A 27940-nucleotide genomic window follows, 5' to 3' on the forward strand; every position below is an offset into this window, starting at 1 on the left:
CTGTCTTTCTTCCATTCTATTTTTTTAGCTCCCTTATCAAAGATTAGATGGCTATAGATCTATAGGTTCATTTCTGGGTTTGAAAACTCTTTAATATAAAAATTATTTAATGAATTTAGTCAATGAACGCTTATTTATCTTATTTTATAGCTATATTTTATAACTACCTACTTTGTTTTCTGTAAAGAAGGCTACATTTTTAGGGGAGAATAATAAAGTTAAAAATAATGAAATTTCCTTTTTTTAATACAGTGTTTTTATCCTCTACTTTTATGATTATGTGGGCTTTATTTCCAGTTCTGTTTATTTCCAGATTTGTTTATTTGCTTATCACCTATCTTTACTGATTCCTGAATAGTTGTGATAATATTTGGAACAAAATGACTAGTTACAATTATAGTAATGTCTTAACTTTGTATTTAAAAAAAAATCCATGTCACTGCTCTATGGGTACTTCAGTGAGAGGGGAGGTTTTGCTCTATTAGGCAATTTAAAATATCCCAGAATCCCAACCTTTCTCAGAACTTTAGGATTTTTTGAAGTTCAAAGCAGATGTGTGTGAAAGGAGAAACATCTGGTGGAGAGAGCTTGTTTCATTGCCTGATGCTGTTTCCCTGAGTTCTTTGGCCAAGCATCTGCGAGCAGGTTGGCAGGTTTGATAATTAATTAATGGCGAGGGAATGAGCCATGTATTTGACTAGCTCAATTTTGCCCCTCAGTTCTTCTTTCTTTCCCATATGTCTGGCAAAGCTTTCAGAATCTAGGGACCTCTGGTCCCACAATTGTGTCTCAACTCAGACACTTGTTTTTAAGCATAGTTAGCTCAGGGACATAAACAGATGGATAACCTGGGAGGACGCAGCTTAATGTTGAGAAATGTAGCCTGCTACCAAGGACATCTGAAATTTTTGTTGGAAAATTACATCAAATTTTAAGGAAGAATTTTGGTAGCTATATACTTGATATTGACAATTTTATATGTGTTTGTGTATGTATGAATTAGTCTCTTTGTAACATGTTGGTTATATATAATTGGATATTTACAAGAATGTTGAAAGAATGGTACAAGGGACCTCATAATTGCTTTTCCTAGATTCCCTTGCTGTTTTAGTTCCTCTTACACACACACACACACACACACACACACACACACACACACACAAATACACAAATATGTTTTCCTTGAACTATTTCAAAACAAGTTAGAGAAATCAGACTCTTTTCCTCATGATACTTCAGTGTATTTCTTAAGAACAAGGCCATTCTTCTAAATGATCACAGTTTACATTTCAAAATCATGTTATTTAACATTAATATACCACTATAACCATTTTCAATTGCCAGCACTTCTTGCAACAATGCCCATTGTAATCTCCTGCACCATCCTAGCCAAGGATACATGTCAGGATAGATGACATTTTGCACTTAGTGTTATGGCTCAACTTTTCTTCTTTTTTAAATTACTTCAACAAATTTTAAGAGTTCAAAACAAGCTATTGCGAGTATGGTTATAGCAATCTGTTGTTTTATGTTTCCTTATTCAATTTTGGCTATTCATTTTTAGTAAGAATACCATACAAGTGGTGTCATGTCTTACAGTGTCTTATCAAAAGGCACATAGTTTGGGTTTGTGGCTTAATTGGTGAAATTTGTTTCGATCATTTAAATTTTAGTGTATCAGGGTTTTTTCAATAGTGAGCTTATCTCATGTCATATTTCACAGGCATTTTTAAAGTTACTTTGAAAGAAGCCTATCCCTCTACAACTCTTCTTTACTAATTTGAGCAACTTTAAGGTTTTTTTGTTGTTTATTCTGTACTTACTGATTAGGAAGAGCCAGTCTTCTCTATCACTTGTTTCTTCATGTAATTTCTTTGATTTTTATTTTGTTCAGTGGTTATAATTCATTATTCTCATTGATTTGAAATAAATAGATTTGGCCAGTGGGAGCTCTTCATGCTGACCATGGTTCTTTGAGTTAAGTTCTTCTCATTCTTTGGACATTTTCTAACTCTCTGGCACAAGATAGTCCAGATTCATTTTATATTTTCTATGTTCCACTCTGGAATCAACATTTCTCTAAAGAATCCTCATTTCTTTTCATGGAGAAAGACATTTAGCAACTAAGTGTGTGTGTGGGGGCACACATGAACTATGTTGTGGAATATGACATTTACTAAATCATGTGTACAGCATATATGAATGTAGTATATATCTGTGTTTAATGTTAAAAGTTTCAAACAGGAGAACATTTATTTTACATGTAATAATCATAAGTTTTGACAAGAAAGATATACATTTTTCATTTCACAGTAAGTGGCAATACATAGTTTTGAGTACTAAATCATCCTGACATTTATGAAGGAGCAAATGGAAAGTAAGGAACTGAGTATGTTAAATATAAGCTATCTTTAACTGTTCTATTAAAAAGCAGAAATTTATTTTCCATCTGTGATTTGAATGTGCCTATTTGTGTTCTCTTCCACGCAGTGGAATTTCTGTGGAGCCACACAACAGAGAGCATGTGTGTTGGATATATGTCAGCCCAGGATGGGAAAGCCAAGGTAAGTGGGAAAAACTGGGTCATAACCTGAAAAACTTCTATCCATTGCATAAGCTTCTAACAGGCTAAGTTGTTGTGGATGAAATTTTTTCATCTCCTCCATGGGCAGTAGGTTTATGGTCTTTATATAAACTGATTAAGCACAGTTAACAATTCCAAAGAAAGGTAGCAGATTTCCTCCCACCGCCACCCCTTTGGACAGAGCAAGAAAAATTAGGTAAACAAAACAAATTTTTCCACTCACTTTGTTCTTTTTTTTAATTGTAAAGGTGATATACAGAGGGGTTACAGTTACGTAAGTAAGGTAATGAGTACATTTTCTTTTGAACAGTGTCACCCTTCCCTCATTTTCTCCTGCTTTCCCCCCTTCCCAACATTTTGCTCTTCATCATGAATACTTGGAATAGAGGAAATGAGATTGGGAAGAGCAAAGGAAAACAAAACAGATGAGCTGATGTAGATAGGTAAATGATTTCTAACTAGTGTTAATAGATAAAAGAAACTGAGGCAATATGAAATTAGCCCTAGGAAAGCATATCTACATGTTTGAAAGCAAGGTGGCTGACTGTGCTTGCAGGTACAACCTGGCTAATGCTGTGGTCTCACCTGGCATGCTCCCAGCAGGGTGTCTTCATGGCCAGAGCCAAGAGCTTTGCCTCTGTATGCTATGTGTCCAAAGAGGTGTCAGTGCAGCAGTCCTTAAGTTGCTTGGCCTCCAGGGACTCTTGATGGTTGATCCTAGGAGCATAAACATTAATTTGTATGTTATTTTTATGTTTGCCTCATGATCTTGTTCATGAATATTTTAGAAATAGCAATAGCATATGACATTAACTTGGCATTAAATCACCTCAGTTGCAGAGCTGTAAAGGGAGACGGCTTCTTTTTTTTAAGGAACTAATTTACCTTATATGTTTATAAATCACATAAGGAAACTTCTGGTATAAATCATTTCAAACAGATTGAATTAATAAGGATAAAGACACTAGAAATGCGTCACATTTTTGTCAGTACCAAAGCATGCATGTGACAGGGGTCTCATAAGATTCAAATTGCCTTGTGATGTGTGGACATTTTAAGCTATGATGTTCACTTGGTGATGAAATTCACAATGAAGTGCTCAGAATGTATCCCTGTCATTAAGCAGTGCATGATGGAAGTTTCTGGCGTATTGTTTTATAATACTCATCCAAACAGATATTTGTACTATTATCTAGTAATCAAGTGGCTTCACAGGATTTCTGAGAGTATCCAGAGAAAATCGGGTTATAGTTGTGAAGATATTACTGAAATCTACTTCTCTGTCTCACCTTTTCCTGATACAATGTTCACTTTGTATTAGTAAACCTTTTTCACAGTAGAATTCAGACTGTTTTGTTTAACATCTATGGAAGGGAAATTATAGTTACATATTTTAAAGGTGATTTAATGGCTTAGTGAAGCACTAACAATTTTCTGTGATGGTTGAAGTATTTTATACCTGTATTTTCTAAGAGAGTAGCCAATGCCACATGAGAATATTGAACCTGTAATTGTGACTAGTGTGACTAAGGAACTGAATTTTAACTTCATTTATGCAGATAGTGGCTATTATACTGAGCAGTATGGATTTAACAAATGGATGAAGAAATGTTGATTCAAATCGTATCTTCAGAACATTCTTTTCTTCTCAATAACAAAGTTACCAATTATAAAAGCTGATAAACTACAAGAATCCTGTGTGAGGATTTAAGTTCCTCTTGCATTTTATCTATTGATTCTCACCTAAGACTTTGCATATATATATATATATATATATATATAGTTTTTAAAGGAACATGTATGCAATATGTTTAAGGACTGAGGCCAGGCTACTGGAGTACATTACGTAATAAAGTCCTTTGTATGGAAGTTTTTTTTTTTTTTCTGCTAAGGGCTTGTGGTAGACACCTTACCACTTAATTTTATTTCATAAGTCATAAAGAAAGTGCAGACACTCAGACTTAGCCTGAAGATGTTTGGCCTCCCATTTATATCACTTGATATATGGTGGATGTGGTGTTCATACCATTAGTAAATTCTCCCACTAATATTCTTGATTGGGCCAGCAGATACAGCTCTCTTTCCTCACTTGTGAAGTATGTTTTTAATCCTTCTCTATAAAGAGTTAATTCTCCCTCCCCCACTCCCTCTCTTGTTTTGGACCCTCTGACTATATTTCTTTCCAGGGGAAAGAAAACAACACTAATGCTTTAAATTCTAAGGATTGAAAACAATGAAATTTTTTTGCCATAAAGCCTGAAATTTTATGGTATTACAAGGAAGAAAATGTTATGGATGAGAAGCTGAGCTCAAAATAGAAAGAGGGCTATGGAAGAGTTTGTATTCCTTTTACAGCATTAAGCCTTGGGCCTACCCACTGCCCCTGTACCCGGATCCTTAGCTTATGTGAACTTTTCTTGTATGCTGCATATTCAGCATCATGAGTGGCTTATGAAATATGATCTCTCCCAATATGGAGAGCCATGGGAGCAAAATGAGTAAGGAAGCTTTTTTAAAAGGACTTAAAAAAATTAAAACCTATTTTAGTGGGTTATTGGTGGCTCATGCCTGTAATTCTTGCTACTCAGGAGACTGAGATATGAGGATTGTGGTTTGAGGCCAACCCAGAGAGGAATGTGCATGTGACTCTCATTTCTAATTATCCACCAAAAAAGCCAGAAGTAGAGATGTGGCTCAAGTGGTAGAGTGCTAGTTTTGAGGGGGGAAAAAAATCTCAGGGACAGCACCAAAACCCTGGATTTAAGCCCCAGGACTAGCCCAAAATAAAACCCACATCAAAAACAACACACTAATTTAAAGTTGTTGTCTTCTTTCTAGAAATTGCCTTAATTGTCCTTATTGCCAAACTCAGGAACTAAAGCCACTTCAGTATTTGACCATTTTATATAAGCTAGTTATGTTGTGCTTAATTCAAGTTAAAGATATTGAAAAGCTCACCTCAAAATCATGCTGTTCAACAAAGGCTGGATTATAATTAATCACTGTGACTGGAATTTATATATAATTTGAATATAGGTAGGTTCTTTCAATTTTTTTTTACTTTTTTAAAAGAATATTCGTGTAATTACATCATTTAACTTCTAAACCCCATCTGTAACATAAAGTAAAGAGATTACTTTTTATAGAGCAAAATTAGGGCATTGATACTTGTTGGATTTTTAAAACTATGTTGCCCATACCCTACTCAGATAGAAGACACATATATAAGTAATGAACAGTTTTTCATAAATACCCAGCATGTGAGGACTGTTTTCATAAAACAGATATTTAAGCTGGCATGTAACTTATTCAAATATAAAGCCCTAAGTAAAATTGGGTTTCTTTTATATGTAGAAGCCACTTTTTATACTAACAGTAAAAATACTGTTATAAAGATTAATCCTTGAGGTGGAACAGGCAATTTTATAGTTTTAATGTGTTTCTCTAGAGATTTATTAGTCGTTGTGGTAAAAATAATAACTATGTAATGGAGAAAGCAGGCAACACCTCTAGTGTGTGGTCAAAGGTAATGCCACCAGTGAGAGACAGATGGACAATATGTGCTACTGGATATGAAACCCCGAGAAGGACATAGCATACATCCTGTACACAGCTTGTATAGTATTCCATCTAGAAGTACATAACTTGAATCATCAGTCAAATAGGAACTGAGGAACATGTATGAAGAAAAATGTCAATGTCATGAAGATAAAAGCTGCAGGAATGTCTTAGATTAAACAATAATAAAAAGATGTGATGACAAAATGCCGTAACTTGTCTTAGACTGATTTCTGTATGGAACGGGACAATGCTAGCAATACATTATTGGGTAAATTTTAAAAAATAGAATATGGAAGGTTAAAAAAAAGTTAACATCATTGCTAAATTTACTGATGATAATAACTATACTGTGGTGTATGGAGAAATAGCCCCATTTTAAAGGAAATAACACCGAAGCATCTAGAATTAAATATCTTCTCAATAGTTCAGAAAGAACTGTGGATGGATAGACAGAAAATTATAAAGTATATGAAGCAAAATGTTTGTAATTGGTGAACCTTGGTAAAGGATATATAGATGTTTCTTGAACTATTGAGTAATTTTGAATTATTTTCAAGTAAAAAGTTTGAAAATAATATCATTTGCTTATTATGACAAATTTGGTTGAGAATTTCATTTAAATGATGCAATTGGAAAAAAATTCACCTTTGTTTTATTTTTTTTGGGGGGGGTCCCGTCGTGGGGCCTGAACTCTGGGCCTGGACGCTGTCCCTCAGCTCTTCAGCTCAAGGCTAGCACTCTACCACTTGAGCCACAGAGCCACTTCCAGCTTTTTTCTTTTTTCTTATGTGGTGCTGAGGAATCGAACCCAGGGCCTCAGGCATGCAAGGCACGCGCTCTACCACTGAGCCACCTTCCCAGCCCTCACCTTTGTTTTATAACCAAGCCTAGCCCAGGATAATTCCATTCCTCCAAACTGTTTTCTGGTTTTTCATGTTGAGTCTTTTCATTGGAATGACCAAACAATATTCAAATAACAAATACCTTTTTATAATAACTTATGAACTGTTTGTATAGTAGGAAGTCTTATTTTCTGGCTGGCTCCAAGAGAGGTAAAGCCTTTTCATTATCAAAGTACTATCACTCTCACAGTATATCTCCTGGAATGATATTCAGCTTTTTGTTTGCATTTTTTATTCATTTGACAAATATTTATTTGTCATGATCTCTTGTCCTGTGTGTCAAGCCCTGCCCTATACTTTGAGAGCAGATACTAAAATCGGACAGTTCATGCTCATGCCATTATTTCCCTTGAATTAGGCAATGGCTTCTAAGATATGATTCCAGAAGCATAGACAACAAAGGATAGAATAAATAAAGTCATCATCAAAATCAAAACCTTTTTACTTTAAAGAACCATCAAGAAAGTAAAAGACAATCCACAGAATAAAAAAATATTTTCAAATCATGTAATTAGCAGTTGAGAGTATATTTGGGGGGAAAAAACTCTTACACAATAGTAAGAAGAGATTTAATGGACAAAGATTTAAACACATATTTCGCTGAAGAAAATATACAGGCAGAAAACAAGTATGTGAAAAGCTACTCAGTGTCAATATTCTTTAAGAAAATACAAGACAAAAAAAATCACACTTAGAATTCTGAATCCAGCAACATATCTGTAGTCAAAAGTGTGAATAATAGTAGGTATTAGTAAGGATGTAGAGGAATGGGTATCTTTACATATAGTTGGTAGGAATTTAAAAATTATGTAATCGTTTTGGAAAATGGTATGGCAGTTCCTCAAAAAGTTAAACGGAGTTTCCATATTACCCAACTGTGGGCTGGGAATGCAACTTAGTGGTAGAGTACTTGCCTAGCATCCATGAAGCCTTAGGTTCAGTTCCTCAGTACCACATAAACAGAAAAAGCTGGAAGTGACACTGTGGCTCAAGTGGAAGAGCACTAGTCTTGAGCACAGAGAGGCTCAGAAACAGCCCAGGTGCTGAGTTTAAGCCCCAGGATGAAAGAAAGAAAGAGAGAAGGAAGGAAGGAAGGAAGGAAGGAAGGAAGGAAGGAAGGAAGGAAGGAAGGAAGGAAGGAAGGAAGGGAAAGAAAAAAAGAAGGAAGGAAGGAAGGAGGAGGAAAATTAGAAAGATATCCATGTGAAACTTGTATACAGATGTCTACAGCAGTATTATTCATAGTAAAAATTAGGAAAAACTCAAATGCCCATTACCTGATGAATAGATAAAATGTGATAGCTTCATACAACGGAATATTTTTAGCTATAAGAAGGAATGAAGTACTTATACATACTGTACTTATACATATATACTGTATGAACCTTGAAAGCATTATGCAAATTGAGAGAAGCCAGACATAGAGGGTCAAATTTTCTATGGTTCTATTTATATGAAATGTCTAGAATTGACAAATCCATTAAGACAGAATATAGATTAGTGGTTGTAAGGGGCTGAGATGCGGAGAGTATGGCAGAGAGTATGCTAATTGCGTAGGGTTTCTCTTTGACGTGGTGAAGTTCTGAAATTAGAAAGTTATACAGCTTTGCAAACATACTCCAAATCATTGAATTGAACATTTATTTAAAATGGGGAATTTTATGGTACATGGATTATATCAATAAAGGAGTAAAAATATCAACCAGTGTAATCTACTGTGTTACCAAATTAAGGGGGAAATACTTATGTATATCTTGATACTGTAAGATCATTTCAAATTCCATTTATGGTAAAAACATCAAAATAAGTTGAACACGGTAGCATAGTCCTGTAACCACAACACTGAGATGGGAGGATTGTAGTTCAAAGCCAGACTTGGCTACATAGTAATGAATCAGTCTAAGAATGAATCTTTCTGTGCCTGACTGAATAATGAGTAAATGAACTTTTTTGTTGGTCAGTTGTGGGTCTTGAACTCAGGGCCTGGATGCTGTACTTGAGCTTTATCTGCTCAAGGCTAGTGCTCCACCACTTCAAACCACAACTCCACTTCTAGTTTTCTGGTGATTAATTGGAGATAAAGAGTCTCACAGATCTCCCTACTCTGGCTGGCTTCAAACTAGGATCCTTGGATCTCAGCCTCCTGAGTTGCTAGGATTACAGTACCTCCGACACCAGGTTAAATGAACTTTTATTATCCTCAAAATAACCAGAAATTGAGGAACTTCCTAATAAAGGGCATCTACCCAAAATCATGGTAATTAGTGAGACTTGAAAAACCCTTTTTCTTCTACCATTGAAAACTGACAAAAGGCAAGTTCACTTTCACAACTCCTGTTCAGTATTTTACTGAAAATTTCTAATCAGTATAAAAAAGAGATGAAAAGATAAAAATTGGAAAGGAAATAAAAACTGGTTATTCTTAGGTGATGCAGAATGAATCTAATAAATAATATACAAGATTTGTTCCTTGAGAAAGTACAAAAGCTCGATGAGCGAAACGCAAAAAAAGGCAGGGGGGATATGTTCTTGGATTAGAAAACTTAAAAATGTTACGATAGCCATTCTTGCCAAATGTATCCATAGATTGAAAGCAATCTCCACCAAAATTCTAACACTTAAAAAAAAAAGCAGCCAACATGGTGGTTTTTAAATGTATCTGGCAATTCAAAGGACCTAGAATTACAAAAATCAGCTTTAAAAAGATCAAAGTTAGAGGACTTATCCTAACAGACTTTGATGGCTCAGCATAAAGCTACTGTAATCACAGCACTGTTCTTGACAAGAGACACCCCTGCTCTTCAGGGTATCGGAAACTCTGAGGTCAGCAGGTTTAGTTACTATCTCATTGTTCTGACATATCCAGCATCCTTAAAGGAAAGAAAATTGCAAATTTGCTGATGTGTTCAAGCCTATCAGACACTGCAGAAATGATCAGAACCTTTTCTCAGAAATACAGACAGGAGTGTGTGTCTCAAGAAAAAAAGAAGACTTATTCAGAGTAGTCAATGGTATTATGGATCTTGTTAGAGCAAATCATTGTCTTTTAAAATACTCCCCAAATTGCAAATAAGGAATTGGACACTTAATAACCACAACAAACTATTATTTAATACTGTTTATAAAATAAGGGAAAAGTTTAGGTGGACAGTTATATCTTCTAATATGTGCTCTTGGTCAAATTCTTCACAAGTTATCCAATTGATTGTGGACTTACAATGCACTTTAATTAAAACATATTGTAAATGATATTATATTAATTTACTCTGATAGTCAAGCAATACCAGTACTGAGCTATGAAAACATATAATTTCTAGTAAGCTAGCACGGGTTTCTCATATTTTCAGTTTTATTCTGTATAAGATACAAAGATTTTAGCAGGCAGAATTTGTTTCAAAGAAATTTTTTGAATTGAATGAGAAACATAACCTCAGCATATATTCTTAATTTTCTAATTTTCCCTTTCAATTATAAGAGTATCATAATATAGCTGCCTTAATATATATTTCCTTCTTTTGAGGTAAAATATAACAGAAGACTCTGGTAATGAGTTCGGAAAAATAACAAAAGTTATTTTAACCTGCATTCAGAAAATATAGTAAAAGGTTACAATGAATATACAGTAGGAATGAATGCTTGATTACTGTTCTTTATGCTTGAGGGGTGTAAAAAGTATATTTTCTCTAGTTTTACCATTTTGATTGTGTTTGTTTATATAAGTTTTGTTTCTGTATGTATGTATGCATGTGTGCATGTATTTGTGTAATACAAGGGATGTAGCCTTTAGCTTTACACATGCTGGGCAAGCCTTCTATCATTGAGTTATATCCTCAACCCTGTAAGCTTTGATGACCATTAACTTTCTCAAGCTTAACATCTTAAAGCATTATAAATAATCCTGAGTACTTATCATAGTGTATAAAACTTTTATAAGATCTTTGTATGCCAACTGTACAGCCTCAAGGAGCTAAATAAATTCTCTTCTATACGTAAAAGAAACATATTATGTCAAGCAAAAGACACAAAAGAATACTTGATAAATTATCCCTTTTTGGAGTCCTGGCAAAACTCAGATATGGTTATAGAAACTGAAAATGTTCAAGAAAGTCTTGGACAATAAGAGTTCTAGACAGAAAAATTTTAAATTTCTGATTTGGTTTCGTAGATATACAAGCTGTCTGAAGTCATCAGTTTAGTTAACATCTGTGCATTTTCTATACGTAAATTGTTCTACTTTTGGCAGTCTGGGGAAGAAAGGATTAATGAGAGCATTTATGCAAAGGTAATGTGGTATAATGATTAGTATAATGGACATTGGAATTATTCAGTCTTAGTCTTATAGCCTATGGCAGGTTACAATTCCGACTGCCTCAGTTTCCTTATCTTTAGAGAAGGAATACTACTGATGTTTTGGTAGTATTCTAAGAATTAACTAGATAAGCAAGGTATATTAATTAGACAGTCTATCACATAGTTGGCTTTGGTAAGGATTGTGGTAAAGGAGGTGGACGTTCTGGAAAATCACTTAGGACCATCAAAGATCACTGCTTCTCATGTCCCATTTCCAGTGCAATTGTAGTGCCAAGGGTGCCATTTAAATTGAGCTGTACCTCTTGGATTCTCACTGTTCCTCCCCTGGTAGAGATGGTCGATTTGAATGAAACTTAAGCACACAATTAAATTCAGAGGTCCCAGAGCAGAGAAAAATGGGACAGAGAAGGGTTGATGCAACAAGAATAGACATCTGACTCCCAACAGTGAAATTCAGGCCAATATGGAGCCCTTTCAAATGGCTGAGCAGAGGTCTAACCTGCTTTAATTTTTATTTTTTCATTGTGGGTTTGAACTTAGGACCTTGAGCTTGCTAGGCAGGTGTTTTACTACTAAATCAAACCTTCAACCTTTTTCACAGACTATTTTTGAGATAGGGTCTTACTTTCTGCCCATGTGCAGAGCTGTTGTCAGCTTAGTTTTGTTTCCCATAAAACTAGGAGGATAGGCATATGCCAACTGTGTCCAGCTACTGTTTGAGAAGGGATCTCGTGGCTTCCCGGTTTGTGAGAATGACTTGTATGAGCCACCAGTGCTCAGCAGTTGGGTTTTTTTTGTTTTTGTCAGTTGTGGGGCTTGAACTCAGGGCCTGGGCGCTGTCCCTCAGCTCTTCAGCTCAAGGTGAGCACTCTACTATTTGAGCTACAGAACCACATCTGGTTTTCTGGTGGCTAAGTGGAGATAAGAGTGTCATGGACTTTCCTGCCTGGGCTGGCTTTGAACCACGATCCTTAGATCTCAGACTACTAAGTAGCTAGGATTATAGGCGTGAGCCTATAATTCTAGACAGCTAAATTTGGTGAGTATATTTACAGACCACAAAGAACATGGCTGATCATTGATTTTGTTTGTACTTTCTATGTTTGACCAGAATTTCAAATGTAAAAAATTATGTTTCTTTCCTATGTTCTTAAAGCTTCAGACAAATATGAGATTACAGCAATTGAATATGTGAAATAAAAGCTGTAAGAATTTTCTTCCATCTGAATTCTTAGTGCAGTTGGTAATTATATTTTTGCCTAATTAGTCTTACACCATCAATTTCTCCAAAATGTTTCATCTGACATTGCTCCAAAGCAATAAATAGAATCACCACAAAGAGGGAATTCATCCTCTTGGCAAGAGCATAAATCTTTTCAGAGGTGTGAGCCATATTTATTCAAGTAAATCTCCTATTAATCTTGGGGTATATGGTTAGAAAGATAAGCTTCTATTGCTTGAACTTGTAGATTTTTTTCATGTTAGTTCAAAGGAAGTAAATATTTTTGTGCTTTTTGATCAATAGGAAAATAATGAAACTATTAATTTCTTTATCTTTTAATAATTAAATAGTTACCAATGATAGCTATAAATTTAATGCTAGTATCACTTTGTTATCTTCTGGTACTCAACATTATAAGCAAATGCAGGCTTTTGTCTGCTAATTGTCCATAGAACCATAACCATGACATGTAAATGAGGCAAGTATGAATGAGTAATAATTGTATAATTATATTTTCTTTGAGGGAAAACAATGGACAAATGATGAAAGGAATCTTTCCTTGTTTCTTTTCTTAAAATTCTCGAGACAAAAAAAGGCTAGAATCTTGATTGTATCATTTGATTTCATACTAAAACTTCCTAAATATTTAGGATCCTTACTGATTTTTTTGTTATGATACTTGTGTTAGATTTTTCTATTAAATAAGTGACAGGAATGAAAGCTAGGCTGCAATGCTTGGTAAGAATGTATGCATTATCCTGCCCATGTAACCCCTCTGTACAGTATGTTCACAAATAAAATAAATAAATAAATAAATAAAAAGAAGTTTACAGTATTGTGCGGAAGTACCAGTGGTCACCCAGGGCAGCACAGACTAGGCATAGACTAGGCATTTGATAGATGCCTCTTTCGTTGACTCATGTTGAAGTTTAGGGAAAAAGGTTAATAAGATGGTTGATGTATATAAGATTTTGTCCTCATTATTTTTCCCTATTAGAAACCTCTGGATTTGAGATTTTAAAAATCAGCTTGTTGCCTTTTAAGAAAAAAAAATACAAAAATTTATATAAGGTTTAAACACTTTAAATTTTATACAAAATGCAATGTTTTTCCTCCTGATTTGTTTCCTTCTATAAGAACAGAATACTGTGAGCAACTCCCCCAGTGGCAGCACTTGGTTGGAGCCACATGGTAGCTGTTCTGCTTGGTGATGCTAGAGCACTTCTTTGACAGTTCTATATCTGGCCTACTTTGTAAGCATTTGAGATTGACCTGTGTTGTAGATTTTCAGTCTAACACAAGTCTGCTAGAACACATTTTCATTTTTACATCATTCATCCATAAAATAGTTTCTGTCCTTTTTTGAAGTCTTCATTTTGGAGGGCCATTCTGTTTAATCTTTTTTGTTGTTGTTGTTTTTGTCCATCCTGGGGCTTGAACTCTGGGCCAGAGAACTGCCCCTGCACTCTTCAGCTCAAGGAGAGCGCTCTACCTCTTGAGCCACAGCGCCACTCCTGGTTTTCTAGTGGTTTATTGGAGATCAGAGTCTCACGGACTTTTCTGCCCGGGCTTGCTTTGAACCTCGATCCTCAGATCTCAGCCTCCTGAGTAGCCAGGATTATAGGCATGAGCCACCGGCACCTGGCCATCCTGTTTAATCTTAAGGATTAAAATTCCTCTGTGATCGTTACAATGTATGACTTTTATGTACTGCATGTAAAGCAGTAACTATAAAATGGTGAAAACTTAACATTTTAGTATTAACTTATTGAGACATTTGGCCATGGCTGAGCTATTCTTTCTATTTACATTCCTTTCAAATACTTCTGGATGCAATAAGTGGTAGGTACTGACAATTTACTTTTATGCTCTTGAGCTGTCATCACGGCACTCTACATGTTTGGACTGTACTGTCTGCTGCAGTGATGCAGGAGTGGCAGGGAACAATTTAGGTGAAGATGATATTAACACTTTGCTGTCTGGACATACTCAAAGTTCTTAGAAACCACTTTTTCTTAACTTAAAAATCAAAAAGTAGAGGGAAAGTGCAAAAATAATATTATTCTAAATACGAGAAACCTAATAATTTTCTGATTTCTTCCATTGCTAGTTCTTATGGATATTAAATTTCAGACAGAATGGACTAACTATACAATTCCATTAAAAGTGTTTATGATATGTATTTTAAAGACAGAAATGAAAGGTCTAGCAAACAATTTGTTAGGGTTTTATTAAGGACTTATTTCAGTTAACAGGAGAAAAGAGGAACAAGTAGAAAAAAAAAGAGAAATAATTCCATTAATAAACCCACTAGAGCCTGAATAGAAAAAATCCTAAGTTCCTGCAACTTTCTAAAGGCCCATGATCAGACTGGCAAGCCTAATCTTTACAGAGATAACATCTGATGTACCAATATGTTGGGTGGTAAGCAAGTGTATGCAAATTAGATTTAAGGGAAATCTCAAGTAGTATATATATATTTTTTTTTATTTTTATTTTTATTTTTTGTCAGTCGTGGGGCCTGAACTCTAGGCCTGGGCGCTGTCCCTCAGCTCTTCACCTCAAGGCTAGCACTCTACCACTTGAACCACAGCACCACTTCCAGTTTTTTCTGTTTATGTGGTGCTGAGGAACGGAACCCAGGGCCTCATGCATGCAAGGCAAGCGCTCTACCACTGAGCCACCTTTCCAGCCATCACATAGTATAATTCTTTAAAAATGTAAAATCAAAGTTCACAAAATAGAATACTAGAAAGCAGTACTCAAAAGAGGTGGGGTTGGGGTCAAAGGGAAAAGGGTAGACAAACAAAGAGGAAAATAAGGGAAGAATGCAGTCAGGAATCCAATGTAAATCCTACAAAATTAACAAGAGTTAGGGAAGGGGTGGGTAACAGGAGGAGTGAGAATGTTCAAAGGGATGACACTGATCAAGATATGGGAACTCAGTTGTACTTGAAGATAATAAAAAGAAAAAGAAGCTTCTTAATTTATCAATTCGCACTTTTATTCAGTAGGCCATACTGAGGGAAAATAAAATGTATAAGATTTCACCAACAGAGATAACAAAATATACTTCTTCTTTTTTTTTTTTTTTTTGCCATTCCTGGGGCTTGAATTCAGTGCCTGGGTTCTGTTGTGCTCCAAGCTAGTGCTCTACCACTTGAGCTGTATTTAGCGCCACTTCTGGAAGAGTCTCAGAGACTTTCCTGTCTGAGCTAGGTGTGTACATTGATCCTTACATGTCAGCCTTCTGAGTAGCTAGGATCATAGGCATGAGCCACTGGTGCCCAGCACATGTTTCTTTTCTTTTGTTTTCTTTCTCTCTTTCTCTTTCTTCCTTTTTTTTTTCATTCTCTTTCTCTCTCTTTCTCCCTCCCTCATCTTTCTCTCTCCCCCCTCTTTCTCCCTCCCCCCTCTTCCTTTCTCTCTTCTCTCTCCTTCCTTCCTTCTTTCTTTCCTTTCTTTCTTTTTTTTTTAACTGTATTTTTTTTGTCTTTTCTTTTTTGGTACTGGGGATCGAACCCAGGACGTTGCGCTTGCTAGGCAAGCGTTTTGCCACTGAGCTACATCCCAGCCCTCCTTTCTTTCTTTCTTTCCTTCCTTCCTTCCTTCCTTCCTTCCTTCCTTCCTTCTCTCTTTCTTCTTTCTCTCTTTCTCCTTTCTCTCTTTCTTCCTTCCTTCCTTTCTTCCTTCCTTCCTTTCTTTCCTTCCTTCCTTCCTTCCTTCCTTCCTTCCTTCCTTCTCTCTTTCTTCTTTCTCTCTTTCTCCTTTCTCTCTTTCTTCCTTCCTTCCTTTCTTCCTTCCTTCCTTTCTTTCTTTCTTTCTTTCTTTCTTTCTTTCTTTCTTTCTTTCTTTCTTTCTTTCTTTCTTTCTTTTCTTTCTCTGTTGTTGTTGGCTATGGGCTTGAACTCTGGGCCTGGGCTATCCCTGAACTCTTCAGCCCAAGGCTTATGCTCTACCTCTTTGAGACACAGTGCCACTTCTGATTTTTTGGTGGTTAACTGGAGATAAGAGTCTTATGGACTTTCCTTCCTGGCCTGACTTTGAACCATGATCCTCAGATCTCAACCTCTTGAGTAGCTAGGATTACAGGTGTAAGCCACTGGTGCCCAGCTGCATTTTTTTCTTAACCTTAGCTGACCAGTAATAGAGTATGTGGGCTTTATTACAGTTGTTACTAAGGACTGACAGGGAAGGAAGCCTTCATTATTCACTTTACAGTTTGTTTGTTTTTAGACAAGATTTTGCTATGTAGCCTGGGTTGACCTCCAGTTCACTGCCTCTCAGGGCTGAGAGTATAGGCACATGCACCTTATGAGATTTTTGCTGTTAAAAAGTCTCAATTTGTTTAGGAGTACAACTTAAAAAACAAAGAATCTCTTTTGTAATTATTTTTTAAATAAACACTATTGTATTGAATACCTTCGATATTCGGGTACTTTTCTGGGGAAATATTAACAAACAGTACAGACAAACATTCCAGAACCATAAGCTTACATGCTAGTGGAAGAGATAGCAACCAAGATAAGTTACAGCACATATTCTGCCCGGAGGACTAGGCATAGGGAGCAGGAAGTATGAAGACCATTTAGCTGGTTTTGGAGAGAGAATGAGAACGCTGGTTTTAGTCAGTCAGAGTTAAGCAGTAAGAGCAAGGCTATGTAACCCAGAGCTTTGTCAGGGTTTTCACCTTTCCTTTGAGATGGAAGCCTAAGGAGTCATAGGGTCTGACTTAAATGTGAAGTCTCTTTCTACAGCTGACAGGAAGGAGGTAGGGTAGGTCATCATCACTTTGGAGAGTGATAATAACATCTTGGATTATATCACTTGGTTTATAATAATAACGTGGATTACACATTACACAGATCATGAGAAGTGGTTGGCTTCAGTGTTGTAAGACAAAGCCAGTGGGATCTGCTGAAAAATTAGAGATATATGGGGAAGTAGAAAAGATAATTGCGCCTACAATTTCCACCTAAACCAAAGAGTAGAGTTACCATTTACTTGATTGAGGAGAAGGAAGGCTCAAGGGGAAGTAGAAAAATACTGGCTTCAAACACATTATTTCTGTAATACCTGGCTAGCTATCAAATAAGCATGTCCAATAGGTAGTTAGATGTATGTATCTGGAGAGAAAACAAAGCAGGAGATGTATATTTGGTAGTCAGGAGTGAAGATAAGCAGAAGCAAAGAAAAATTCCCATAATTCTCCACTGGAGAACCAGCCAAAAGGATTAAGAAGTCATAATCATGACTTCTTAGAAATTAGAGAAGAGGCCAAGGAGATGTAATATTTCTAAATACCAAAGGAAAAAAGTATTTCAAGAAGGGTGATCAAATATATCAGAAGTTGTGCAGAGCCTCTTGAAATTCAGTCTGATTGTGAGCCATAGGATTTTGCTTTGGAAGGCATTGCTCATCGCTGTAAGATGGGTGTTAGTTAAGGGAAACCCAACTGTCAGAGGCTTAAAGAGAGAATAGAAATGAAGAAACTGAGGTAACTATGTAGGCAACTTTTTCAAAGAACTTTGCTATATATCGAAGTAGAAAATGGAATAGTAATTGGAGGAGATAGGGCTACAGAGTTACATTTTAACCTATTTTCCAGTGCAATAAAAAAAACTTCACTTTATGCCTTTAAAAAAAACACTTCTCAGATGTTTTCTACAGCTTATTAAATTCTAGGACAATCCAACATTTGGTGGTTGGATGGGTAAGGAAAAACAAGCAAAGAAAACCAAAGTTTAGTTTTGGATTCTAATAACGGGAAGTCTTTCTACATTTTTTGGGGGGTCAGATATCCAGTTGCAGTTGATATTAAAGGAAGGCATTTCTTGACATTTGGGAATAAACTGGCTTAAACAGGGTTGTATAGATTTCTTGATCACAGATGTCTGAATCTTTGTGTGCTCCTATGCCCGATTAGTTCTCAAAAGAGAGGACTAAAGAAGAGAATTAGACAGCACTTCCACAAGGTCATTGTCCATGCTTTAACCCACCCTTCCCCACACACAGAACACCCTCCAACACTCAGTAGAAGAACTGCGTGTACAACTCAGTTCCCTAACAGTTCTTTGGTATTGGAGACAATAAGTTGGGACTGGGAATGTGGCTTAGTGATAGAGTGCTTGCCTGGCATGCATGAAACCCTGGGTTTGATTCCTCAGTACCACATAAACAGAAAAATCCAGAAGTGGCACTGTGGCTCAAGTGGTAGAATGCTAGACTCAAGCAAAAAGAAGCTCAGGGACAGGGCCCAGGCCCAGAGCTCCAGCCCCAGGACTGAGGGGAAAAAAAGTTAGAAAGTATATGTGTGGTGGCAAATGCCTATAACCCCAGCTCTCAGTAGGCTGAGACAGGAGGATCAGAAGTTGCAGACCAGTTTAGTCTCCATAGTGAGACCCTTTTTCAGTAAAACAAAACAAAACAAAAAGTGAGGAAACAGATGATTCTTGACAAGAAATTTCTTCAAAGAGTATGTTGGTGTTTTTTGTTTCTATGCCTCCCAAACTCTTCACTGACATATCAACTGAGATTCTCAGGAAATAGTCCATTACAGAGTTTCATTCTTTATGATAGTTATTTAAGCATTAGCCTTTCATTTCTTTTCAAATGACAAGATGCCCTTTTCAAGCTATAGTAAAACTCTTTTATCAGACATTTTGAATTTTCACCTACTACAAATCATCAGGGTGTTGAGACCTCTATACAAGGTTCTCTACTAATAGGAAAGGAAGCCACTATTTTTACCAACAAAATAATACCCCAGAGCCTCCCCTACAGACCTGAAGGGAAACCCTCAGCAGGAAGTTATACAGGAATTGAGTCCAACTGAATGAACCTCCCCCTGCAGGGTCCTCTTAGCGCTCCCCCCACCCCCTGAAAAAAATGTCGGGAATCCCAAGTCACTATCCTAACACTGCTAAGATTTGGATCATAAAATCTTAACTCCAGAACTCAAACTTCTTACCTACTTAGTTGTTGGAGGTAACTGAACTAGAGGTGTTTATTTAGAAATTTCAAAGCTTAAAGGCTCAATATATATATATATATATATATATATATATATATATGATTAAAAAGGGATTGGGTACAAACAGAATAAAAGAGACTGGAAACTATGATGCTTACAAATTAGGGAGATGAGAAGGAACCAACAAAGAACTGAAAAGTTGTGGCCAGAGAGCTGCAGGAGAACCGGTGCGTATGGGATACAGAAACCCACAAGGCGTGACCTTCCTCTGATGACATTGCTGAGTCCTGTGTGGACATTTTACTTCCATGCTCGTTGTTTTCTTAGTAGGAACACAGTCACACCCTCCAGATGGATCTAGAGCAGTAGCAAAGTAAGAAAAGAACTTAGACTAAGAAATTAATTATGAGTAACTGTAACCCCTTTGTACAGTATTTTTACAATAAGCATTTAAAAAAGAAATTATGATTATGATGCTATGTTAAACACTAAGTCCACTCTGCCACATAATTAGGAAAATAGAGGAAAAGGTTGGGTTGGGGAGAAGAGTAGTCTAGTTCTAATCCTAAGTGAAGTCCACATTAACTATTATTAACATTGCATAATATGATTTTTTTTGCACAATTAATACATGGAATGACATATTCGTTTTTAATTCCATAGTTAATACAAAACATTGTTCCTCTTAAAGTATTTGGGGAGAGGTGTTGAGCTCAGGGCTTTGTGTTTCCTTAGCCCCTTAGCTCCGTGTGTGTGTGTGTGTGTGTGTGTGTGTGTGTGTGTGTGTGTGTGTGTAAGCGCATGTGTGCTGGTATTATTTTGCTTTTCCACTGAAAGCTTGCTTTTCTGCCATTTGAGTCATACCTCCACATCTGGCTTTTTTTTTTTTTTGAGTCATACCTCCACATGTGGCTTTTGAGAGCCACATGGATTTTTCTGCACAGCTGGCTTTGAACTTTAACCCTAAGATCTCAGCCTTCTGATTAGCTAGGGTTACAGTTATGAGCCACTGGCAACCAGTTTTGCTTTATTTTTTGAATAAGGTCTTGGTTTAGTATTGGCCACCCTGGACCTTAGTTCTCCTATTTATGCTCCTATATAGGTAGAATAACAACTATGCACCATCACACCTAACTTTTATTGGTTGATTATGACATCTAGCAATAGTGATCCTACTAGTCTCTGCCTCCCAAATCATTAGGGTTACAGGTGTAAGCCAGGATTCCTGGTTTAAATAATATTTTAAAGATCAGCATAAAGAGTTTCCACAATCTTAGTACACACCATTATCAATATATTTTCAGCTCTGTATTTCCATATAGCCTGTGTAATATTTCTATTGACTTTTCTTTTGCCTGCCTAAGATACCAAAAGGTAGATCAGCTTTGTTCCTGTAGAGATGGAAGAACAGGGCCCCAGCAAAAGCTGGAATAATCAGCCTCCTGGGCTCCAAAATAGTGGGCCTTGGTAGGTGAGCCTCAGATTGCCTTTAGCATACTGTTCTTAAGGTTTAGGTTGAATCTAAGAAGATGAGACCAATTATAATTAATTCCTAGAAGAGCTAATAGAAAATCTAAAACCTGAGGCTGGGAAGGTAGTCCAGTGGTAGAGTACTTACCTTGCATGCATGAGGCCCTGGGTTCAATTCCTCAGCACCACATAAGCAGAAAAAAGCCAGGAGTGGCACTGTAGCTCAAATGGTAGAGTGTTAGCCTTGAGCTGAAGAGCTGAGGGACAGCGCCCAGGCCCAGAGATCAGGCCCCATGACCAAAAACAACAAAAATCTAAAACCTAGATTCTAGAAAAATGTAGACATGTGGTATTTTTTAATTATTTAAACAACATGTACAGGGACATTCTAATGTAAAATTAGAGTTAAGTCAGAACCAGAAAGGATTCTGAAAATTGAGTCCATTTTCTTTATTATTACTTGTAAGAATGTTGACACCAAGAGATTTAGTGACTATGCAGTTCAGAGATTATTCAGTCATTTAGCATCAAAGTTGAGGTACAAACCCGGCTCTTCGTTTCAGAGTCATGAAGAATTGGCTGTTAAATTTTGTGGCAGTGGCTTTTCTAAGCAGCCCTATTGTGCTCCAAAGATCCGCTTCTCCAGAAGCCTGCTATAGTGAAAGGTGTTTCTCTGAACACAGCTAGATTTAGAATCCATCTTCAGGGCAGGGCTTTGTGGGAGTAGAGTGCCCTAAAATTAGAGTCCAGACGTGTGCATTCACGTCTCAGTTTTTCCACTTCCTCTCTGACCATAAGCAAACCACATAACCATTCTAGGTCTTGTTTTTTTTAAATCCCCAAAGTAGGTATAGTATACAACTTTCTACCTGGCAGGATATTTTTGAGGAGATTTCATCATGGAAAAGCATTACTGGAACTAAAAGATGATGAAAATATAGGAACTTTTAGTTTATTAAGATTTTGCAAGGAGAACTAGGTGCTGTATCCTACAAAGTGATAATTGCCTCAGGGCAAGATCCATGTGTGTTTCATTCTTCTCTTGCCCCCAGAATATATGCAGGGTAAATATTTACGAAATGGCAGAAAGCTTTTTATCACCTTTAGCAAAGGGAAATATTCATAACCATTCTCCATGTGAGTGGTTTGGGGGGGGGTTAATACTTACTATAGGGTTTACCACATTCATGTGGGTTCTCTCATGGGGTTTTTGAGCTAAAAATAGGAGAGGACTCTTGTCTGATGTTGTTTGTAACTGAACTCTGGTGTCAGTAGGCAGGGTGAAAGAAAAAACCAAAGTGGCCATGAGACTGGAACAACATGCTGTTCTCATCAGACAGCATTTTAATCATATTTTAAGGTTCTTTGGACATGATATTTATATGTGAGAACAATAGAGCATTTTGCCCTTTATGTCGTTCTGTTTCAATGTAACAATGAAATGCATCATAATGTTGTCTTTGTGTTTTGTCCCTATTTGCCTGTGAAACTTTCATGGCATATTCACTTTAAATATGGAAAGCGAGGTAGAACTAACATACAGTAACATTACTAACATATGGCATTAATTTCTCATTTGGTTGATATTTCTGATTTGTTAGGTTGCACTTGGAGATTGTTTTCAGATTGCTGAGTTAGTTATTGCTTTCAATTTGAGACAATAATGTAATAGAAGTAAATACTCATATAATGTATATGAAAGTGAAGCCCGTATCTGAGGATGTGAAAAGAGGGTACTGTAGGAATTCTTTCTCCCAGTCTTCACTTTTCACTTCTCAGTATCACATAGACTAAAGAAGTGATCACCCATCTTCTGGACTATAGCTAGTACATGTTTATTCTATAAAATACATTATTCAAAACCATATTAAGAAGATACATATGAAGTTGTCAGCTAGTAGAGTACATCTGCTTTCAGGATGAGGTCTGAAGACTAAACTATTTTTAGAGTAGTAAACTACGTTCCAAGGTTTAATGCCACACACAAAGAATGCTCAGAATATATTTATATTCATAAGTTGTGTCTCCTTGAAAGGCAGCTTTTGAAAGCAATGGGCAAAAACTTCTGGGAAATGGAGCCGGGTGGCAGTGTCTGTGAATCGCTTCATTGAGAGAGAGAAAGACAGGGACAGAGACAGAGAGACAAAGAGAGACAGAGAATAAAGCCCATAGTAGAAACATGCTAGTAAAAGCTAGCCAGACCTTCTCTCTGGAATTGCTTGCTCAAGGTCTATCATATTTGTGCCAGGAAAACAATGTTGAGAGTCACTATTACCACCTCAGATAAGAATTCATCACCTAAGAATGTAAGGTGTATTGGACAGTAGTGTGATCTCTTAATCAAATTCACATTGCTCAAGAGACACAGTGATAAATAGAGAATGAAAGCTTAATCCAGACTTGAATTGGTGTTTATTCTATAAAACATGCCCATTCCAGATTATATTTAGAAAGTTTATATGCAGTTGTCAGTTTATGAAGAAAACTAAATCATTTAGGATTTAGCAAATTAAAATACAGCAAATTAAGAAGAGGAGAAAATAGTAGAGACGAGGTACATCTGTCTCTTAAAAAAATACATGATAACCCACAAATAGGGCTTAACATTCTCTTTTCTTGTTAGGCTAGACTCCTGCTTTCCAGAGGGAAATTGCTCAGGCAGACAAGCTTGCTCTAGTTTTGTTTTTTCCCCCTGTATTTCTCCTAATGAATTTGCCAAAATTTCTTTAATACATGACAACACAAGATATCCACCATGAATACAGTCTCAGCATGACTATTATTTAGATGGCCAATGCTTCCAGTGGTCTTTTTCTGGAAGAAGATAATGCATTTATTGGAGTATACTTATGTACCATATATGGGTAGATAGTGGGAGATCATGCTTTCTCTGTGTTTTGTAAGTGGTTTGGAAAATATGCTGAGAGTTAAGGTCCACAACTTCAATATCATATTTATTGTTTAATTTACACAAACCTCTTAAAATTTATAGCAAAGTTACAAGCTGTAATAAAAACAATAAAATTGAGAAAAATTAGCAAATGTCTAATTTTCAGTTTTCTCTTCATGCCATGTTGTGCCCTCCATTCAGTTAAAAAAATACATATTGAGCTCCTGCTACAAACAAGTTATCTTTAAAGTGTTGAACAGAAACTCATGAACAAGCAGAACCAAACTCTGTCCTCACAGAGCCTGTGTTCAGCAGGGTAGAAAGACAATGCATGAAATACTTTAGCAAAGTAGACTGATGATGAACTTGTGCTGAGGAGTATAGGAAGAGGTGATACAGAAAGGCTGGTGGTAGTGACATTCAGGTGGGTGGCCAGAATACCCTTCCCGAGAAGGTAGCTTTTGAGTAAAGATGTGGAAGAGAAAAGTAAGGGAGGAACATTGAGGTTAGAACGGAAGAACTGTTTGCAGTGAGCACAGCTCGGCAGTGGCTTTGACAGGAGCGTGCGCTCTCCTGTGAGAATGGTAGGGGCAAGCGGGCACAGGGGGAGTTAGGGGTATTTAAGGTCCAAACAATTAATGAAGTTTGGAACTTAGGGGGCGTTTGTCAGCTTTAACTCTGCATCACTTTGAGGTTTCTCAAGTATGATTTAAAATGTGTCTCCTCCTCCCCCCTACCCCCCGCGAAAAAAATCTGTGTTTTTAGATCTGTAAATGATTTTCTATTTAGGTATGACTGTTTTGCTTCCCCTCAACATTCTTCTATTAGAAGGCAATTTGTCGGCACTCTGCTGCTATGGTTTCTCTGCATCACCCAAGTGTGTTATTACTGAGTCTTGAAATCAAATCAAGTTGGTATACACAAGGCCCTGAAGAGCAAATACTCAATAATTACTAGTGATTTTGTCAGTAGCAAAACAGCAGCATCGGGCTGGGAAGGTGGCTCAGTGGTAGAGCACTTGCCTTGCGTGCATGAGGTCCTGGGTTCGATTCCTCAGCACCACATAAACAGAAAAAAAAGCCGGAAGTGGCGCTGTGGCTCAAGTGGTAGAGCGCTAGCCTTGAGCTGAAGAGCTGAGGGACAGTGCCCAGGCCCAGATTTCAGGCCCACCACCGGACCCCCCCCCAAAAAAAAAACAAAGAATCTCAAAACAGCAGCATCAGAAATACTGACCTAAAAGTTTTGTCTGTCATCTTTGACCTTACCTTTTGGCATGTAGCTAAGTTTTTATTAAAATATCTGATTCTATGTTTACATGCCAACAAACTTCTAAAATATAGTTTCCCATTTCTGAGATATCCAAGAATCAGTAATAGAGATTATACTGCATAGTGTTTTGGAGTGTGGCTCTGAATTTGCTTAAGCAGAAATGCATTGAGACATACTTTCTTTGCAGTCTTACGATTAATGCTACTGCTTTACCCATAGACATGGGAGCCTGGTAAGTTAGTTATCCAGCAGTGTTCACACAGCTAATAAGTGCAGAGGCCTGAGCTGAACCAGTATTGCTAAAGATAATAGCAGCTGCTATGACAAGCAAAACCACCAATAATTGCTCAAATACAATATAAATGTAGTTTCTAGTTCACATAGGATGCAAAATTGAGAGCTTTCTTTGGCAAAGGGCTATTGTAACAGTGGTGACATGGGTCCTACACTCTTCCCATCTAAAGATAACCAGAAAGCACAGGAAGGATTTCATAGATCTGGTAAATGGTATTTTTCACCTTAGTCCACTGAGCCGATTTCAGTCATATGACCATACCTAGCTTCAAAGGAGGCTAGGAAGTGTACTGTAGCTGGTTTTCCAGGCAGAAGAAACAATAGCCAAGAACCCCTGGCCTTCTGGTTCTGTAGGCTGTGCTCAACCATGGTGATGCCTGTGTGGATTAACTTTAGAATTGGACATAAAGCATTGGGTGGTCAGGCATATGTTTAGCCACTAGTGGATGAGCCACCTCCATTCTGTTTTGAAATGCTGTTTTATAAGTCTCTCCACTGCCACATGTTTTCCCCCTGTCATTTGTTCTATTTGTAAATGTCTGCAGTATCTTGCTTCAAATTTTCTTGAACCAAACCCTCAGAATTGTGAAACTAGTAAACAAATTATTTCTGAGATAATTTTGGAATGTGTCTGTCTAGATTTGTTTTCCTGGGGCCACCAAAGTAGGATAATGAGTTAAAAAAGTCTTCCCTTGACTTTTGTGGAGGAACGCAAGCACATCTCCTAAAAGTGGAAGTCTGATGGCATGCAGAGACAGAAGATTAAAATATAACCACTGAATAAAGGCTCTGGACTTTCAAAATTAAGCTGTATATTTGTAGTCCTCCTAAAGACTACAGAAGACATATCACTAAGGTTGTCTTAAAAGATTTTTAAATGCCTGGGTATCAGTGGCTCATGCCTATAATCCTAGCTACTCATGTGACTAAGATCTGAGGATTGTGATTTAAAGAGAGCCCAGGCCGAAAGTCTGTGAGACTCTAATTTTCAGTTAACCACCAAAAAGCTGGAAGTGGAGCTATGTCTCAAGTGTTAGAGTGCTAGCCATGAGCACAAAATCTCAGGGATAGCACCCAGGTCCTGAGTTCAAGTCCCAAGACCATTATCAAAATTAAGTGGGTGGATGATAGGAAAGCTCACCTACTATTTATATTAGATACTAAGTACTAGCAAGATTTCTTTTTTTTTTTCCTTTAACATTGTCACTGAGGAATTCCTAAGGCTAACTGCATTTAGTTGTTTATTGTATTTGTTTGCTTGTTTGTTTTGAGATATTATCTGAACTTTGAATAGCCAATTTGGTTTACAAGTTATAGTTCTTCAGGAGGGTTAACCTCAAGGATCTGTGTGGCTTAGGAAAAAACAAAACAAAAATAAACAAACAAAAACTAGTGCTATAAGGCCACAAGATTCTACCATTGTGGAGCAATCTACATCTGAGAAGTCTAAAGCTCCATCTCTAGCATAACAGCATACTACACTGGATAATGGAAATTTTAGTTAGTCTATACTTTGCAAAGATCCAAGAAGAATCTACTATTACAAACTAGTTTGCCTGATGTATCAAAACAATTGGTCATACTAACCAGAACAGTTGAGATTCTTTGTGTACATAAACAGTATGTCCCAGAGGACATACTTTAGTCACTATCTGCATAGCCAAATCTCCAGCTGCAGCTAACAATCTCACACTGTGGATTTGAACTCATTAGGGTACAGTCCTTTAAAAACAACAACAACAGCAAAACTTGTTTAGAGAAACAGATTAGAGAGGATTAGTTAGTGGTCAGGCAGGCCCTCTGTTCTTAGAAGCTTCTGACATTTATCTACCCTTAGATTAAGCCAGATCAAACAAACAAATAAACAAATAGAAAACAAAAAGAGTTCCTGGTGGATGTTGTGACCCTGTGAAACAGCATCTACTGTTTTCCAGTTGGGCCTCCAACCTTGGCCTACTGTGAGCAACATTGTAATGCTCAGACCTATACCATTTCTTGTAAACTGGACATCTTTGCTTACCCACCACATCCAGCACTCTCTTTGTGAAGACCCATAGGAATAACTTCCTGGCCTCAGTGCCAGTAAGGAGGTCTTTCACCTGAGAAATGGTGTGGCTGTGATTCTATTTACCACATGAACAACCTACCTGATCTTGTCCACATGGAAAATAAGACACTATAGTCTGCTGGATGCAGACTATATGTGTTAGCCTCATTCCTGTCTTTACTTATTGTGTAAGTTCTTATTTTTAGTTTATCTCATTTCCTCATTTATGATAGGGTATTAAATTACCTACATTTTTGTAAGTTAGATCAGTCCTGTAAGGAATTAATTGGGTACTAACATGAGTTAAGTATTCATTTGCTTTGAGCACATACAGGACAAAGATTTATAAGCGCTTTGATTTTAGGAACCCGGTAGTGTTGTGGAGATAACTGAAAGGTGTGAGGTGTGAGGTGTGTG

At 36.9% G+C, this 27940-nt stretch overlaps 1 protein-coding gene across 2 annotated transcripts in view; it reads left to right on the forward strand.

The window, feature by feature from the left end:
• Window positions 1–27940, forward strand: part of Tasp1 (taspase, threonine aspartase, 1) — a 227822-nt gene that overhangs the window by 175055 nt on the left and 24827 nt on the right. For both annotated transcript variants that reach the window (XM_013010937.1, XM_013010938.1), the window contains one exon: window positions 2491–2564. In XM_013010937.1, coding sequence (XP_012866391.1) covers window positions 2491–2564 — 74 coding nt within the window. The remainder of the gene's footprint in view (window positions 1–2490; window positions 2565–27940) is intronic.

The sequence above is a fragment of the Dipodomys ordii genome, unplaced genomic scaffold (genome assembly GCF_000151885.1).
Source record: "Dipodomys ordii isolate 6190 unplaced genomic scaffold, Dord_2.0 Scaffold13, whole genome shotgun sequence".
NCBI classification, from domain to species: Eukaryota; Metazoa; Chordata; class Mammalia; order Rodentia; family Heteromyidae; genus Dipodomys; species Dipodomys ordii.